The 18647-nt window shown below is 46.8% G+C and overlaps 1 protein-coding gene across 1 annotated transcript; it reads left to right on the top strand.

Moving 5' to 3' along the window:
* Positions 1-774: 774 nt before the first annotated feature.
* On the top strand, positions 775-16194 carry LOC118081123 (uncharacterized). The gene is made up of 4 exons (XM_035107326.3): positions 775-1685; positions 5738-6782; positions 8023-8152; positions 10437-16194. The coding sequence occupies exons 2-4, from the start codon at positions 5955-5957 to the stop codon at positions 12902-12904; spliced, it is 3426 nt and encodes a 1141-aa protein (XP_034963217.1). The 5' UTR covers positions 775-1685; positions 5738-5954; the 3' UTR covers positions 12905-16194.
* Positions 16195-18647: the final 2453 nt, after the last annotated feature.

The raw sequence follows: 18647 nt of genomic DNA on the forward strand, positions 1-18647 counted from the left end.
AGAAGTGAGGTTACAGGGAACCAGGCAGAGGGCCTTCTCAGTAGTGGCGCCTGCCCTGTGGAACGCCCTCCCATCAGATGTCAAGGACATAAACAACCACCAGTATTTGACTTTTAGAAGACATCCCTGTTTAGGGAAGTTTTTAATGGTTGATGTTTTCTTGTATTTTTAATATTTTGTTGGAAGCCGTCCAGAGTGGCTGGGGAAACACAGCCAGATGGGCGGAGTATAAATAATAAATTATTATTATTATTATTACCCAGCAAAAGTAAAACCTGCATTCCTGGCTCCATCTGCTTTTGAATTTGCCACAGGCTCACGCAGTCACATGGCCCCCAGAAGGTTGCTTACAAGAGAATGAGGCACTCGGGCCGAAAAAGGTTCCCTACCTGTGCATTACATACTGTACACTACAGTGGGGCAATGTGAGAGCATTGCGTAGAGCTGGGAGGGACCCCAAGAGTCATCTAGTCCAACCCCCTGCAATACAGGAGAATCAACTAAGGCGTCTGTTTTCCCGCAGATGTGAAATGTGGATAGGGGGCACTAGCATTGCTGGAAGGGAGGTGTGTGTGTGTAGCCAGGCTTTTGGGGTGGTGGTGGGGGGAGAAAGGGGGCCTACTATGGGCCTGACTTACCCCACTTTGCCAAATCTCATAGCTCTGCGGTGGCCCCATTGAAATGGAGAATGGGATGGGGTGTGGGGCTGGAGACACGATTGGGATGAGGGGTGCAGTCCAGGTTGGTTGGGGGAGGATGGAGCTGGCAATAAATTTTCTTTTAAGAACACTTTTACAGTATTTCATGTTATTAAAGTACAAGACTGCTAATGTCACAAAACAAAACAAAAGCATCCGTGACAGATGGCCATCCAACCTCTGCTTAAAAACTTCCAAGGAAGGAGAGTCCACCACCTCCAAGGGAGACAGTTACACAGTCGGACAGCTTCAAGTCAGAAGGTTTTTCTGTATGTTGAGTCGGAATCTCCCTTCTTGTAACTTTGAGCCTTTGGTTTGAGTCCTACCCTCCTGAGCAGGAGAAAACAAGCCTTAATAATAATAATAAATGGAATAAAAGTAACTTAATTTAAACAAGTTTAATATAAATGATCAGCATCATCCTGCTAGAGTTACACACTTTTAATTTTCATTTATTTTACCGGGTGGGTGGGTGTCTGCTAGACGAGACCACAGGCAAATCTAGTTTAACCAATCCCACCACCAGATGACTCAGGGAAGCCTGCAAACAAGGGACTTGTGAATATTTGCAAATTTTGTTTTTGATCATTTCCTTGGTGAATTTAATCAAATGGCATTTGCCGCACCCACAACCCTCTGGGTTTGTTTATTTCATCCCTTTCCTCCGCCTGCTTGCTTATACTGTATATCTTCCTACAATCCTCCTGAAAGACTCTGCGGGAACCTCCACGCATTTTTACGTGGTTTTGCATGAGATAATACCGGTAAGCCGCAGCTCCCATCAGACGCAGCTCTTCAGCTTGGCTCTCTAAGGGTTAAGAAAAACGAGCTGCTGCTCCCAGAGAGGCCCAGGAAGATGAAAGGGTAGAGCGTGTCAGTTTGAGGAAAGGGGGCGAGTTCCTTCCTGTTTGAATTGCCTCCACCGGAGGATGAATGGAGGAAAGAGCGGAGCAAAGGAAAGCGGCTTGCGATGCAGAGGGGAGGGTGGTGAGTACGCAGCAATGGAGGGAACGCAAACAGTAGCCAGCCTTTCTCCTTCCTGGGGGTTCTGCGCTTTCTAACAGCCGGATGGCAGGCAGAAATCCAACGGGGGAAGCTTTACTCTTTTCTTCTTCCCCCTGCTCCCTTGGCGTTCAAGTTTCTGCCTGCAAAAATCAGCCGCTGAAGCCAGGGAATAAAAGGGAAAAGCGCCAAAAACAAAGAAGCCACCAAGCCATTTAAACACTTAAGCAAAATTAATAATAATAATAATAATAATTTTATTACTTATCCCCCGCCCATCTGGCCAGGCCTCCGCAGCCACTCTGGGCAGCTTCCAACAGAATATAAAAAACACAAAACATCAAACATAAAAAACTTCCCTAAAAGAGAACGTTGCTTTGTTGTTAAGCAAACGGAGGCGCAAGTGGGGTTGGCCCCGTGCAAACCGAGGAAAGGACTCCCACACCTTTTTAAATGATGCAGAAGAGGGGGTTTCAGCAGGATAGAGCTGTGCACTAGATTCTGTTGCTGTGCACTTATCCTCCAAAATGAAAGGTTGGGCTCCAGTTTGGAGGTCTAGTTTTGGGGGGGTCCAGCTATTTCTTCTGTGTCCCCGATTTTGATAGCAGTGGTGGCATGTGTATGTGTATGTATGTATGCATGTGTTTTATATATTGCTCTCTCATGGCCACCAAGCTTTAAAAGGAGATCAGCCACATTCAGGGGAAATAAGGCTACCAGTGCCACAATGGCGATGCTGGACCTCCGCTGTTGGGAGGCAGCCTGTGAACCCTGAATAACAGCTGCTGGAGTTCAGAAGCAGGGAGAGTGTGGCTGTTGCCCTCAGGTCCTACTTGTGGGTTTCCCATTGGGGCATCTGGTTAGCCTCTGTGAAAGATGGATGTTGGGCCTGATCCTGCAGGGCAGCTCTTACAGTGTCCACCCATCAGATGAGGAGTGGGACTATGTCGGGCATCCCCAAACTCTGCCCTCCAGATGTTTTGGGACTACAATTCCCATCATCCCTAGCTAACAGGACCAGTGTTCAGGGATGATGGGAATTATAGTCCCCAAACATCTGGAGGGCCAAGTTTGGGGGTGCCTGGACTATGTGCAAGTGTGGAATATGCAACCCCAGATGGTGGCCAGGGGTGAATCAGCCTTTCATGCCCCCTCCCCAAAGGTTTGCCAACCATGCTTTAAAAGTTTAGGATGACTCTCCTCTTTTTGCAAATTAGCACCCCTTCCCAAGGTCACACCCGCACCATACTGCTTATCTGGTGAGCCAGTGAGCATCACTACACACCATGCCAAATCCTGACCAATGCAGCAACATTCATTGGATTCCGATTAAGGTATGATTTTGTTGTAGCAGCCCAGTGGAATAGAGTCATTGACCTTTTCTGTCTCAGTGAAGTCAGACCACTGCGTTAGCAGCACGGAAGTGACCTCCATAGGGCACAAGCCTGGGCAGTGTGTCTGGAGGTCCTGGGCTGCCTAGATGATTAAAAAAAACACCCCTCTTGTCCTTGCTGATGTGGTCCAAAGGAAAGCAGAGCAATACATATGACACCAGCTGGGCTGCAGGAGTTGCAGGACGGAGGTGTACAAGGCACCATCCAACCGTCTTAGGGACTCCACTCCGGATTTGTGTAGGGTTTACTCCTGAGCCTTTTCTTTTCCCAAAGATATCCTTCTTTGGGGTGTGCTTGGCTCTCTGCTCCCACAGCTGATGATGGGAAATCCTGTCTTTCTCAGTCTTTTGCACCATGGCTGGCAGCCCCTGTCCAATCTCCTGCACATACTTGCCCTAGGGCTAGCAGAGGTTCGCCTGCAGAGAAAAGTGGACTAACCTGACTTGCTGTGAATGTGTGCGTCCAGGAATTGCTCAGCTCCCAGCCTCTGTGGTGTGCACGTTCCTTCACAGAGCACAGTGCATAGATAACAGGATGCATCAAATGCCTGTACTTGAGCGATGGCCGGGGGGGGGGGGCAAATTGTTTCTGCTTCTGCAGCAGAGCCTGTTCAGGGCCTGCTGTGATTACATTTAAGGTCCAGGTTTTGTGCTTTTCAACTATGGCTGCGCTGTTCAGGGTGTGGGGGTGTGGTATGGGAGACAATGACCATGCTGGGGTGTGATGTTAGTTCGAATCATAGAATTGGAAGGGACTCCATGGGTCATCTAGTCCAGCTCCCTGCAATGCAGGAATCTCAGCTAAAGGCAGTGGAGGCTCAGGATCTGAGTTTCCCTTCTCCTAGATGGGCTTCCTTCCTGCTTGGACAATCCCCACCTGCCCCTCACTTCCCTCTACAGCACAAGCAGAAACTGCCTTCTTGACCATTGGACCCTCCGCTCAATCCGCCGGAGCCTGTCTTCACATGCCGGGACAGTTCCTAACTCACTGAGGATTTGAGGCCCATTGGTTGCCCTCACCTGGTTTAGATGGCTATTGGAAGCCATTCCCGGGGTGTGGCCGCTGTCACACGCTGACAGCTTCTAGGAGCCACAGGTGAGAGTTGAGTGCAGGTGGGGACCAGAGGTGCACAAACTGCCCCAGAAGGAGCACAACATGTCCCCCACCAGAGATATAACCCCTCTGCTGAAGCTTCACAATTGGGAAAAAACCCATAGACTATTGAATGTAATACAGGTAGTTGTAAACCGAGGGTGTGGTGATATCAGGCCCTGCCAGGAAGGCTTAATGTGGGCTTATCTGTCTGGCCCTTGGCTCTCCCCAGGCCACACTTCTCACTGGCCATGTTCTGAAGCTCCTATCTGGAATGTGCCACAAAATTCTGAAAATGCCTCTTGCTTTCCTGGATGGCAAGCGAGTGTGTGGGTGTCAAAGTCTCTGGGTTCTTGCATGGCTGTAATGTGCCCTGATCTTCAAAGGAACGCATCGCCTCCTTTGCTACACCCATTTTTAAATTTTGCCACACCCACCTCTTTCCTGGAAGGCTGCCTGCCTATCAAAGAATGTGACCCTCAGTCTGGAGATAATAATAATAAATAAAAGATGGTTCCTTATTGCTGCTCTAATCCAAGGTTTCCTAGTGCAGCGCTGAGCTGCAATTCTGCCACGTTTCCAAGACATTTGCGCTGTTGCAAACAAGAGTATTGATTTGGCAATGAAGCAAATGAACCAGAGACTGCCCACGGCTCCCAAGGTTCTGGCAAAATGTTTCTGGCAACTCCAGCAGGCATGGAGAAGCAGGAGATTTGTGCAGGCTTTGCCTTGGCGATCCTTTCTCTTTTCCTTGGTATTCAGAAGCTTTTCTGCCTCCTATTGTGGAGGCAGAGTTAGTGGCCGTCCTTAGCCATACCTTCCATGAACTTACCTGCTTTCCTTTTGTAGCCAAAAAGCATCATTGGGAGCGGATTTAACTCTCTTGCCTGTTCTGAATCTCCCAAACTCCTTCACATGTCTGCAATTTCTAATATTATGAGAGAGAGAAATCTCTTTCTATCCATTTTTATAGAATTGCAGAATTGATGGTAGCCCAAGGGTCATCTAGTCCAGCCCCCTGCAATGCAGGAATCTCAGCTAAAGCATCCATGACAAATGACCATCCACCCTCTGCTTAAAAACTTCCAAGGAAGGAGAGTCCACAACCATGCATAATTTTATACTACTCTGACATCTCCCATGCCCATGTTCTGAATCTAATTTGAAGTTTATATGGAGATCTATACATTTAAAAGATTTTTTAAATCCTGCCATGCCACTTTAAAAAATCTGTATCAGGTGTGAAAGAACCTGTGACCTCCAGCTGATGCTGAATTCGAACTCGCATCATCCCTGACCACTGGCCATGCTTGCCAGGGCTGATAGGATTTAAAGTTCAGCAACATCTGGGGGGCCAAAAGTTCCCCATTCATGATCTGTATTCTGTCCAATATCCTCTTTGCCTGGCCTACTTCACAGGGTTGTTGTGAGGATAAAATGGAGAGGGGAAGAACCATGTCACTGCCTTGAGCTTTTTGGAAGAAAGGAGGGATATAAATGCAAGATCATATTACTTATTTTCATTTCTGGTTTACCTCTCTCCCATCCCAGAGAGAGCCCTTTCCGCTATTCTGGAATGTCTACGTAGCTAAACGTTAGCCAAGAAGAAGCCCTGATTCATCTTTGCAGCCTGCTGAATGACACCCATCCACCTTTACATGGCAAACTGGATCTAAGAACCAAGACAGAGCCAGAGGCTGAATATTTGTTGTAACGTTCAGCGAGGAAGCGAGAAGTTCCCTGGGATAAAGAGGGAGACTGAACTCGGATGAGGCCATTCTGGGCCCGAGACAAGATGGCCGTCAGGGAAGGGACACAGTCTGGCTTTGGCCTGCGGTTCCACGCAGAGCTTGAGCAAGGAGTCCCCCAGCAGATCAAAATGGAGGACGAGGATACCTCGGATTCCACCTCAGGGGAAGGGTTGGAAGAAGCCCCTTACATCATCCAGGCCGGAAGCATCCGCGAATTCCTGCAGAGGCCTCCCGGAGACCAGGAAACTGGCAATGGGCTGCTTCAGTGTTGGGAAACCCAGTGGCAGGACTTTCTGAAGACCCTGGAATACCCTCGCTTGGAATGGGAGACACCACAGATCCTCGAGGAACCCACCCCGTGGGACAACACCAAGTCTTTCCTGGCCTCCTTTGAGCAAGTGGCAGAAGCGTGCCGGTGGCCCCGAGAGGACTGGATGGCCCATCTTCTGCCAGCCCTCAGCGGGGAAGCCGAGCAGATCTTCACCAACCTGGACACCAGAGACAGGATTGACTATGACAAGGTCAAGGCGGCCATCTTGCGTGGGGATGCCATCATCAGGGAGAGGCAGCGCCAGAACTTCCGCCGGTTCTGCTACCAGGAGGCCGAGGGGCCAAGAGGCGTTTACGGGCAGCTCCAGCAGCTGTGCGGTCAGTGGCTGAAGGTGGAGAGGAGCTCGAAGGAGCAGATCCTGGAGCTGCTGATCCTGGAGCAGTTCCTGGCCATCCTGCCGCTGGAGATGCAAAGCTGGGTCGGGGAACACGGGCCGGAGACCTGCTCCCAGGCGGTGGCCCTGGCTGAGGACTTCCTTCAGAGGGCTTATGCTGGAGAGAGTTGGGAAGAGCAGGTGAGAGTCTAGATTTTCCAGCTTTGCCATAAGTTTCTCTCTTCAGGGTTATACCCCTGCTCTCGACAGCGATGCCTGATGTGCTTGTCCAGGTATAATGAAAGCAGACAAATATCCTAGGCAGAGGAGATGGGGGGGGTTTGCGCGCTCCAACAAAAAGTTACAGCATGGTTTCTTCCCTGTTCAGGTTTCTAGACACTCTTTTCCACACAAATCCTCCTCCCGCAGCATTATGCTTAGTCCTCGCTGGGCTGCCTTGGGCGGGGGGCACGGTGATTCACTGTATTTATTACATTCATAGACCACCTTTTCCTCCAAGGAGCTCAAGGGTGGCGTACATGGTTCTCCCCTCCCTATTTCATCCTCACAACCACCCTGTGAGGTAGGAAAGACTGAGAGACAGGGATTGGCGCCAGGTCAGCCAGTGAGTTGCATGGCTGCATTTGAACCCTCACTAACTACTACACCACACTGGCTCTCCCAGTGTATTTCGAAACCTTTATATGGACGAACCCTAGAATTATGCTCTAAAAGTAAAGCGTCTTGATAAAGTTGTCCATTTAACTCAGTTTGGTTGGCCAGAAAGGCTTAGCCTGTCAGGCATGTGTACCAAGAACTGTCGTAAAAATAAAGAGCAAATAAAACCATGAAACACGCTCCGGGCAATGACATAAACACGCTCTTAAGAGTTCAAGGGATTTAAGAGAAGTAAGCAAGTTTGTAGAATAAAAAATAAGGCCAGGGGCATGTGAGGAAGGAAGTGAGCTAAAACCCAGGTCTTTTCTTCAGCTGGAACTCAGTTTCGACACCTCTCAGGTGGGAGCCATTGCCATTCTAAGAGATTGAGGGAGGTGTTCATGGTGAGTTCCCGCATCTCTTTTTCTAGAAAAATAGCACTGGTTAGATCAATATTGGAATGGATCTTGGCATAAAAATCCTAAAAGAGGTTCCGTGTTAGTGTGTGAAGGCCATGACTGCTTGAACAAGGCAGGTGTCCCTGTGGCCCCACAGCACCAGCTGAGGAGGAGGCCTCACTCTGCCCAACGGTAGAGCCAGTCCCGTCAGGCTACACTTAGGCACAATCTGCATCACTTTCCCATGGCCGCCACACCTCACGACCCAAATCCTTCCTTGAAGAGGGATCTTATCTTTCTTTTCTAGGGCAACCCAGTCAGATGGGTGGGGCAAAGGAATTTATTTTATTTATTTATTTATTTATTTATTTATTTATTTATTTCAGGAGTTGGGACCAATTGAGGAGGTCGCTCTGGATTTCTCTGAGGAAGACGAGACCCCACTGAATGGGGAGCGGAAGCGTGGTTACACAGAGGCCAATAGGGAGGATGATGACAGCGATGCCACCTCACTAGGTGAGGATGACTATTGATTTTCACTTAAAATTAACACCAATGGCTTCTCTTCAGTGAACTGAGACTGGCCAACAGTGAAACCATCCTAGTCCTCTTCAGAATATGCCCACTACACTTAATGGGCATGACTGACTTAGGTTCACTAATTGCAGTGGGCCTACTCTGTGTCTACGCCTTAAAATGTATAGTAACCAATTGCTATAAAAATGACAGCAGCAGTTGACCATTGTGGTGGTCACGGAAACAAACAAAACGCAAACAGGTGGCAGTAAGCAAGTTCCTGCAGTAAGCAAGCTATTTCTGCTGCCCACCACCCACTCCCCATCATTGCAGGGGGTTGGACTAGATGACCCTTGGGACCCTTCCAACTCTTAAGATTCTATGATTCTACATCCAGACCTGCTGGATAGCTCAGTTGGTTAGAGCGTGGTGCTGATAATGCCAAGGTCTCAGGTTCAATCCCAGTAAGGGACAGCTGCATATTTCTGCATTGCAGAGGGTTGGACTAGATGATCCTCGGAGTCCCTTCCAACTTTATGATTCCATGATAACAGCAGTTGCAAGTAACCAAGGACTAGAAAACATGTAAAATAAATTAAACAAAGGAGAATTTTTTTAAAAAAAGATGTGACTTTCTCAAGGATTTCTCTCCATCTCTGAACGGGCCTTCTCTGCAGTGGCTCCTCATCTGTGGAATGCCCTCCCCAGGGAAGTTTGCCTATTTAACCAGGTCTTGGTTGGGTTTGATTTGATTGACATCCTATGCCCTTTTAAAATGTGGGGGTTTTTTGAGGGGGGGCTGTTGTTTTTATTTTGATTATTGATTTTGTGGTTCTATATTTTATTCTGTAATCTGCCCCGAGACCTGCGGGTATAGGGCGGTATATAAATTCAATTAGTAGTAGTAGTAGTAGAATGGTAGAATAGTTCTACCATTGGCCCATCTAGCCCAGCATCCTGTTCTCACAATGGCCAGCCAGATGACCCAATGAGAAGCCTGCAAACAGGGCCTATGTGGAACAGCACCCTGTCCATTTCCAATTCGTAGCAACTGGTACTCAAAGGGAGAGCACAGCCATCTCTGCTAGTAGCTGTTGATAGCCTTATCCTGTGGTTTAACAGTCAATCCCTCCAACCAGGGAACTCTGGGAATCCTAGCTCTCCGGGGGGGAACAGGGGTGCCTCCTAATTACTCTCAGCACCCTGAACAAATTACAGCTCCCAGGATTCTCTGTGGGCAGCCATGACTGTTTTAAGTGGTGTGATACTGCTTTAAATGTATGGGGCATGTGAGGACTGAGAGAGAGAATGAGAGAGAAGGACAAGTATTTGGGCTTGCTTTCTTCTTTCTTTCCCCAGCCACTTTGGGCGGCTCCCAACACCAGGCACAATAAAACATCAAACATAAAAAACTTCCCTGTACAGGGTTGCCTTCAGATGTCTTCTAAAAGTCAGATAGTTGTTTATTTCCTTGACATCTGATGGGAGGGCGTTCCTGAGGGCGGGTGCCACTACCGAGAAGGCCCTCTGCCTGGTTCCCTGTAACCTCACTTCTCGCAGTGAGGGAACCGCCAGAAGGCCCTCGGAGCTGGACCTCAGCATCCAGGCTGAACGATGTTTCATGAGATGTTTCATGAATAAAGAGGCTACTGACTTTTGACACTTGAGGGTTATAGTTTTAGCAATTATTTACCCACCTTATTTTTAGCAATTGTCAGTTGCTATACAGTGGAACCTCGGGTTGTGGACGTAATCCGTGATGGAGGCATGTCCGCAACCTGCAGCATTCGCATCCTGAAGCGACGTGTCTGCATAGGCGCAATTTGGTGCTTCTGCGCAGGCGCGAAGCACGATTTAGTACTTCACAGGCGCGAAGGGCAAAACCTGGAAGTAAACCATCCCAGTACTTCCGGGTTTCCCGTGGTCCTCAACCCGAAAACACGTAACCTGAAGCATACGTAACATGAGGTATGACTGTAAATTGCTTTTGGTGTTTTGTTTTAACACTGTAACCCACCCTGGGACCTTGGGGTGATGGGTGAATATTATTATTATTATTATTATTATTATTATTATTATTATTATTGTGGAATGGCTGTATGGAACTTCCAGGAGCATAGGCAGTGTACCTCTAAATGCCAGCTGCTTGGGGTGCTTCCCAGAGGCATCTGATTGGCCAACTACAGGAAACAGGAAGCTGGGCTACATGGACCATTGGTCCAGTCCAGCAGGGCCCTCCTTTGTTTTTTCTGCCATGTTTAAAATGTCTCCTTTGTTGTGGCAGGTGAAGATTGGGCGAGTGCCAATGAGACGGAGACACCCCGTTCGGAAGAATTTTATCAAGCATACCCAAACGGGACTCGGACGGGAAGGAGAGCAGAAAGCAAGGCTTCCTGTTTCCGTGAGCAGGAAGAGCACCACCCTGAGAGGAAAGAGGAAAATGGCCCACCACAGAGAGCAGAAACATGTGTGATTTGGGAGGGTGACGAGCCCCTTGAGGGAAGCAGGGAAGCACAGGGGATCCACATGCCAAAGAAGAAGGGCATGTTCAAGGTTGATGGATTGAGCTTCAGGCAGAGAACAGACCCTATTAAATGTGAGGAATCCAACACAGTGGAGCAGCCCTACAAATGCTCTGATGGTGGGAAAAGCTTCAAGGTGATCTCTCACTCCATTTCTGGTAAAAGAAGACATGGGGAAAGGAAGCAACACAGGTGCCCGGACTGTGGGAAATCCTTCATTGCCAAAGCACACCTTATCATTCATCAGAGAACCCACACTGGAGAGAGGCCGTTCAAGTGCCTGGTCTGTGGGAAGACTTTTGCCCAGAGTTCCAACCTCAGTGTCCATCAGAGAAGCCACACAGGAGTGAAGCCGTTCCAGTGCTCTGACTGTGGGAAAAACTTCTGTTCCAACACCAGCCTTACCAAACACCAGAGCACCCACGTGAAGGGGGCCCCATATAAATGTTTAGTGTGTGGGAAGAGCTTCAAGGTGCACTCTCACTTTATCACCCACAAAAGAATCCATGAGAGAGGGAAATCGCACACATGCTCATACTGTGGGAAGAGCTTCCTTGCTGCATCACACCTCATAATTCATCAGCGAATTCATACTGGAGAGAGACCCTATAAATGTGTGGAATGTGGGAAATCCTTTAGTCAGAAGGCTCACCTTAAGGTCCACCAACGAACGCACAAAAGAGGAAAATCGTTCCAGTGTTCTGAGTGTGGAGAAAGCTTCAGTTCCAGGATCAGCCTTATCCAACATCAAATAATCCACCCTGGAGTGAGCCCCTATAAATGCTCTGAATGTGGGAAAACCTTCAGGGTGAATTCCCACCTTATTGCTCACAAGAGGAACCATGTAGCCAAGAAACCCCATAAATGTGCATACTGTGGGAAATCCTTCTTTACCAAATCGTATCTTATCATTCATCAGAGAATCCACACAGGAGAGAGACCGTTCAAATGCTTGGCCTGCGGGAAAGGTTTTAGCCAGAGTTCGCACCTTAATGTTCATAAACGAACCCACATTGGGGTGAAGACATTCCAGTGCTCTGACTGTGGGAAAAGTTTCAGTTCGAGCACAAACCTTATTAAGCATCAGAGCATCCACACAAGAGGAAACCTCTATATATGCTCTGACTGTGGGAAAAGCTTCAAAGTCCATTCCCACCTTATTGCTCACAAGAGAATCCACACAGCCAAGAAACCCCACAAGTGTTCGTACTGCGGGAAGTCCTTCTTTGCCAAATCGTACCTCATGACCCACCAGAGAATCCACACAGGAGAGAGGCCATACAAATGTTTGGCCTGTGGAAAAAGCTTCACACAGAGCTCCCACCTTACCGCTCATCAAAGGACTCACGAAGGAAAAAAGTCATTCCGTTGCTCAGTCTGTGGGAAAAGCTTCAGGGTCAGCTCTCACCTTATTGCACACAAGAGGATTCATGAGGCAAAGAAAGCCCATAAGTGTTCCTACTGCAGCAAATCCTTCATTTTCAAGTCCTATCTTATCATACATGAGAGAATGCACACGGGAGAGAGACCCTTCAAGTGTTTGGTTTGTGGTAAAAGCTTCAGTCAGAAATCACACCTTAATGTTCATCAGAGAACTCATGTGGGGAAGAAACCATTCCAACGCTCTGAATCCAGGAAAAGCTTTAGGGTGAGCTCTCAGCTTATTTCCCATAAGAGAACCCACACAACAAAGAAGCTGCACAACAACAACAACAACAACAACAACAGTAATAGTACTAAATGTTTGGATTGTGGGAAAACTTTCATATCCAAATCGTATCTGATCATCCATCAGAGAATACACACAGGAGAGAGACCCTACAAGTGCACGGTCTGTGGGAAATGTTTCAGCCAAAGCTCTCATCTGACAGTCCACCAGAGAACCCACAAGGGAGATAAGTTGTTCCCGTGTTCAGACTGTGAGGAAAAATTCAGTTCCAGGATGAAGCTTCTTAAGCATCAGAGAATCCACATGAACGGGAATCCATTTAAATGCTTGGACTGTGGGAAATCTTTTGTCACCAAATCACAGCTTGTGGTACACCAAAGAAGCCACACTGGGGAGAGGCCGTATAAATGTTTGGACTGTGGGAAAGGGTTCAGCCAGAGCTCAAACCTCATTAGGCACCAGAGGATTCATTCGGGGGAGAACCCCTATAAATGCTCAGACTGTGGGAAAAGCTTCTGTTCAGGTGAGAACCTTATTAAGCATCAGAGAATCCACACTTAAGGAAGCAAGATCCTGAATTATGTGCTCATACACTTCCAGAAGCCATAAAAGTGTATGGACTTAAACAACAGATTGGATTTTATTAGTCAGTAGGTGGTGGTGAGGAAAATATATCTGACAAAACACCATGCTGCAAAAAGCTTTTTTTGATTATTACTCAAAAATTTGCTGTTCACCAGTGAAGCCATGGAGGAATCAGCTGAGGTAAATACATTAGACAAAGGGAAGCATCCCTTGTGAGCTCAGATTTTTCTGTGCGTCGAAAAGGTGGAACTTGAGTCTGCATCAGGTTTTGAACTCAGGGCTTACGGGATGCTAGGGTGGTTTGACAGATGCATCATCACCCTCTTCTGGCCAAAATAGGGAATTTCAAGGAAAACTGCTCGAACTTTTAAGAATGAGCAACAGTGGGCCAAGTGGTGGTGTTTCTAGAGAATTCTTAAAGCTTCCAGGTCACCATCAGTAAGTTGCTCTCCTTGTGACAGATTGCCTTGGCTCATCTTTTGCACCCTCCTTCATCAACCTAAGAGGAGCAGAGTCAGAATCTTAGACTGGGTGGAGTGGGGTGGGGTCTCATTGAAGCTGCCTTTCAGATTATTTGTCCATCCAGCCCTTTATTTTCTATTCTGACTGGCTGCAGCATTCCAAGATCTTGAGAGGATAAAGACTTTCCCAGCGCTTACGAATAGAAGAGCCCAAGAATAGTGTGCTGGATCAAGCCAATAGCCCATCTAGTCCAGTATCTTGTTCTCACAGTGGCCAACCTGTGAGAAACTGGATAGCAAAACATGAACGCCATAGCAATCTCCCCTCCCATGGTTTCCAGCAACTCGTATTCAGAAGCATTGCTGCTTCCAACTGTGGAGGCAGAGCATATCCACCTTGACTAGTAGCCACTTGAGGCCATTTTTTAAAAACAAAACAAAGCAATGAATTGGTCCTGGAGCCATACAAAGCCAGGTTCTATCCCTGAGCTCCAGGAATCTTCCACAGCTACTGAAATTTCTGCATATGGAACGGTGGTGCAGGAGAAAAACACTGCTTAGGTTTTAAAATATATCTATGTCAGAAAATCCACATGGGAGAGAAACACTCAGATTGCCGCTGAAACTCTTGAGTAAACCTTGAGCAAACCTTGGAGTAAACCCTGGTGCTGTCAAGGAATCTGTGCAAGACAGAATGCTTTTTTTACGTTGTATGAGGAACCGGACACCTTCTCTTAAAAAGGAGAGAGAGAAATCCAGGCTGCTGACCAATCTAGGGCTTTTAACCTTCCCCCCCCCCCACGATTTTTCGTTTTATAGTATTTTGTGGGTCTGTTGGCAGAGCGGACTTTCCGTTATCCCAAGGAACAACCGAGTGGGCCCTCTCTGGCTGTGCAACTTGCTGCCAGGAGCAAGTCCTGAGTTACTTCCTTCCAAATGACTGGATTGTGGGAATGGTGTGGGAAGACCTGTTTGTGTTATGTGTGTGTGTGGGGGGGGGTGCTTGGCTCTCTGCTCCCACAGCTGATGATGGGAAATCCTGTCTTTCTCAGTCTTTTGCACCATGGCTGGCAGCCACCGTCCAATCTCCTGCACATACTTGCCATAAGGCTAGCAGAGGTTACCCTGCAGAGAAAAGTGGACTAACCTGACTTGCTGTGAATGTGTGCGTCCAGAATTGCTCAGCTCCCAGCCTCTGTGGTGTGCACGTTCCTGCACAGGGCACAGGGCATAGACAACAGGATGCATCAAATGCCTATACTTGAGGCGGTGGCCTAGAATAGCGTTAGCCTCTTTTGCTGCTGCATCACACTGTTGACTCAAGTTCAGCTTGTGGTCCACCAAGACCCCTAGATCCTTTTCACATGTACTGCTAGTAAGCCAGATGTCCTCCATCCTATATTTGTGCATCTGGTTCTTCCTGCCTAAGTGCAGAACCTTACATTTGTTCCCATTGAAATTCATTTTGTTAGCCTGCGCCCGGTTCTCCAATCTGTTGCGGTCATTTTGAATTCTGATTCTGTCTTCTGCGCCATTAGCTACCCCTTCCAGTTTGGTGCCATCTGCAGATTTGATGAGCACTTGGGCTCCTTCCTCTGAGGGATCAACAGCCGTTTGCTTCAGCTCTGCCCCCACTGCAAATACATGGGGCAAACCCATCTTTGCTCTTTCTCCCCCATATCATTTTTCAGAAAAGGGACAAATTGACACATCAGGGTGTGAGGTCATATCTGCACCGTCTAGTCAGGAGCTAGTAATCACGTATTATGTCAGATAAGCACTGTCCAGTCAGGAGCAAACCCACCCCCTCCTCTATAGCAGAACATAATAACAGAACAGCCTTGGTTTGTTGTTGGCATGTGCCTTTGGGGTAAAGTTCAAACCATTGGAGAATTACAGCACCTGCAGGAGAGACATGTTTTATTACACGATGGCAGATGAAAGTTAGGCTGATGTAGGTGTACCATGGCGTTTCACTGGCTACAGAATTGCTTATTTTCAACAAACGACGTGTTTCCAGCAGTGTTTGCAGACCTCGATGTTGCCCAGGTTGTACATTTGGCAAATAATTTTTTGTGTGGAAATACCTTTTTATTCCTGCTGCATTTCAAATAAACACTTTCCTACAGGATCAGATTTTGCCCGGCCCAGGAAGAGGCAAAAGAGCCCAGAGCTATTCAATTTGACAAGCTCGTTTATCTGAGCACCTTCACAAGCAGAGGTGGATTTAGGGGAATACGACTGGTTCGCCCGCACTGGGTGCTGAGCTGGGAAGGCGCTGCATGCCCCCCCCCAAAACAATGACTTAGAACATAGGGCAAGAGGCAGGGGCACCAAATTTTGGTATCAGTCAGGGCACTGCTCAAATTTGAAAGCCTAAGGTCTGCCACTGACACAAGCTGGGACTGGAACACCAAGGTCAGAAAATAATGGGACTCGGAAGCTCAAACATACCAGTCCAACTGCAGAACCAACATTTTCTTACAGGTCTCTGTCCCATCCAAGCAGACACTCTTCTGGATTTCAGCTAAAGAAGATGTCTTTCTGTCTCCCTCTTAATGTGCATTTACAGTTGACTGATTGATTGGAAATGATTCATTTGCTATTTGCATTTTTGCCTATCTGTGGAGTTGTTTTTTTTCTCTCTCTTTCCAACCTCCTCCCTGCCACAGCTGTTACCTGTTTTCCTACCACAGGATGGGTAGTTTGAACTTGATTTTTGAAGACGTCCACCTGTATGGCTTACTTTATATTTCCAGAAGTAAAATAAAAAATGAGTTGGTTATCTTCATTTTTAAGACCACACTACAGAGTGCCGTGATGACTACCTTTGTGGATATGAATGTATTCCCCATTTCTGTTTGGTTTTGGTTTGGAAAAAATACCAGTTGCCGTGGTTCCCAAACTTTCTGTGCCATATGGACCGCTTGAAAATTGCTAAGAGTTGGTGGGCCACTTAATGATTTTGTTACCTGTTGTAGCAATTGTAACCCACTGTGCTAGATGCTGTGTAATTTTAAAAGAACATTTCCATTGCTGCTTGGATTTGTTAAATTGTGCGACGGTTTGCATCCAATAACATTCAAATGGTAATGCAATAAATTACAATGCGACAAATAAAAGCAGCAATAGAAATACATTTAAAAGTCACTATGAAATTAACTTTGGGCATGCCTGCCTGAAGCCTGCGGACCACATTTTGGGAACCCCTGATTTATTGAAGTCCTGTGCGGAATTGACCCACTGGACCAAAGTTAAGACATGTTTCTTAATTTAAGTGTCTCTACTCTGAGGTGTCATCGAAACGATAAAGCAGTATCATGCCGCTCCCCAAATCCTGGGAGCTGTTAAGGGTGGTGAGAGTTGCTTAGGGTTGCCATACGTCTGGAATACCACAGCTGGACGCAGTGTCTGAGTGGAAATCGGCTAATAATAATAATTAATAATAATAATAATAAATGTTGGGACGTATGGCAACCCATGTTGGCAGTGTTGTTGATTATCCTTAGAAATGGCTCAAAAACTTCATTTGTCAACTTTTGGTGAATTTGCTTTAAAAAAAGGTCAACATCCTCAACAACTTTTCTGTCCGGATTTTCACTGTTTGAAATATGGCAATCTTAGAGTTGTTTAGAGACCCTTATTCCCCTCACGGAGCTCTATTTTTTTAGAGTGGTCTAACAGGCAGTCTGTCTTCCTGGGGGTGGGGTGGGGGGATAGAAATCTGTCCTCCTGTCAGAGAAATATCTCCTCACTCGTCCTGCTTAAGTTATTCCACCTTCTTTAGCAGAGTTTGTCTTTTCACCCAGTGAGGTGAATGGCTCAACTGGATATATATGAAACAAAGCTTTCATAGTAGAGAAATGTAGCATAGTAACATGCTGACTGAGGGAAACGAAGCACTTTGAGGTAAGTGACAGTTGAACCCTTTTTTTAAACTGACAGCCTGAAGGGAGGGGCCATTCTAGAGTACAGCATGAAAGCCCCACCCACTAGAGGCCAGGTATTCTGCTAATCAAATTAGGCTTCAGTGTTTTTCCTACAGAGAGCTCTTGTGAGGGGAATAGGAGGCCTAACAACTCTTTATATATAATTTATATTTTCAGTTTTACATCTCAAAATAAGCATTTTACATGCTGTTAGATATCCCACGACTTCCGTCCTTCTATTTCCTCCGTTCATTTTATTTATCTTTCATTCCTGCATATTTTGCTGTCGCCATTTTAGTCTGTTATCAACTTTTACGTCGCTCAAACATTAATTACACTGTTGATTTTATCTTAAGGCTGCCAGCGTTTTCAGCTGTGTACCGTTATTTTCCATATCCTCAATAAATATTTTCCATATATGTTCTTCTTGCTTTCATATTCTATATGTTAAACCTGCAAGCAATGCATATTCTACCATCTTATGTTGCTAGTCCTCTTTGCCTGGCACCTCGCTCACTTTCCATTTTGGGGCTAACCAAACTCGGGCTGCTGTTGTTGCATACATAAATAAATTTTGTTGACACTCAGGGGCTTCAGTCTAGATTTCCCCCAGCAAAAAGGACTCCGGTCTTTTGGGAAAAGTTATTTTCAACATATTTTTTTTCAACATATTTCCCAATATTCTTTTACCTTTGTACATGTCCACCACATATGAAAAAACGTTCCCTTCATTTCTTTGCATTTCCAACACGTATCCAATTCTGCTTCCTAACAGCTCTCGCCACCCTTACAAACTACAGCTCCCAGGATTATTCGGGGGAAGAAGCTAACGCCCACACAGAGGCCTGTAAATATGTAGGGTGACCCCAGCCAGCATGGCCAATGGTCAGGAATGATGGGAGATGGAGTCCAGCATCACAGAATTGTAGAGATGGAAGGGACCCTGAGGGTCATCCAGTCTAACCCCCTGCAATGCAGGAGTATGCAGCTGTCTCCTACGGGGATCGAACCTGCAACCTTGGCATCATCAGTACCACATTCTAACCAATGGAGGTATCTGGAGGGCATCTGGTTCCCCTCCCCTCCTGTAGATATGCTAACCTTGGGAAAAGTTTATATTTATATTTTAGTTCAGCGTTATCACAGATTGCTTTTATTGTAAGACCTCGATATCTCTGAAATGATGGCCAGCAGATTAGTGGCCCCATTCTGAACAGCCTCGGCTGGTATCTACAAATGCCTGCCACAACTACACCTTACCTTGTGAGAGGCAGCAGGTACAAGTTACTTGTGATTCTGTCATGAATTCTACTCAATATTGATCCAGAG

This window comes from Zootoca vivipara, chromosome 2 (assembly GCF_965207765.1).
Source record: "Zootoca vivipara chromosome 2, rZooViv2.hap1.1, whole genome shotgun sequence".
NCBI classification, from domain to species: Eukaryota; Metazoa; Chordata; class Lepidosauria; order Squamata; family Lacertidae; genus Zootoca; species Zootoca vivipara.

Coding starts and splice junctions, on each gene's coding strand:
- LOC118081123 (XM_035107326.3), top strand. CDS start 5,955: ATGAGGCCATTCTGGGCCCGAGACAAGATGGCCGTCAGGGAAGGGACA. Junction 6,783..8,022: donor GAGAGAGTTGGGAAGAGCAG/GTGAGAGTCTAG, acceptor TATTTATTTCAG/GAGTTGGGACCAATTGAGGA. Junction 8,153..10,436: donor CAGCGATGCCACCTCACTAG/GTGAGGATGACT, acceptor TTGTTGTGGCAG/GTGAAGATTGGGCGAGTGCC.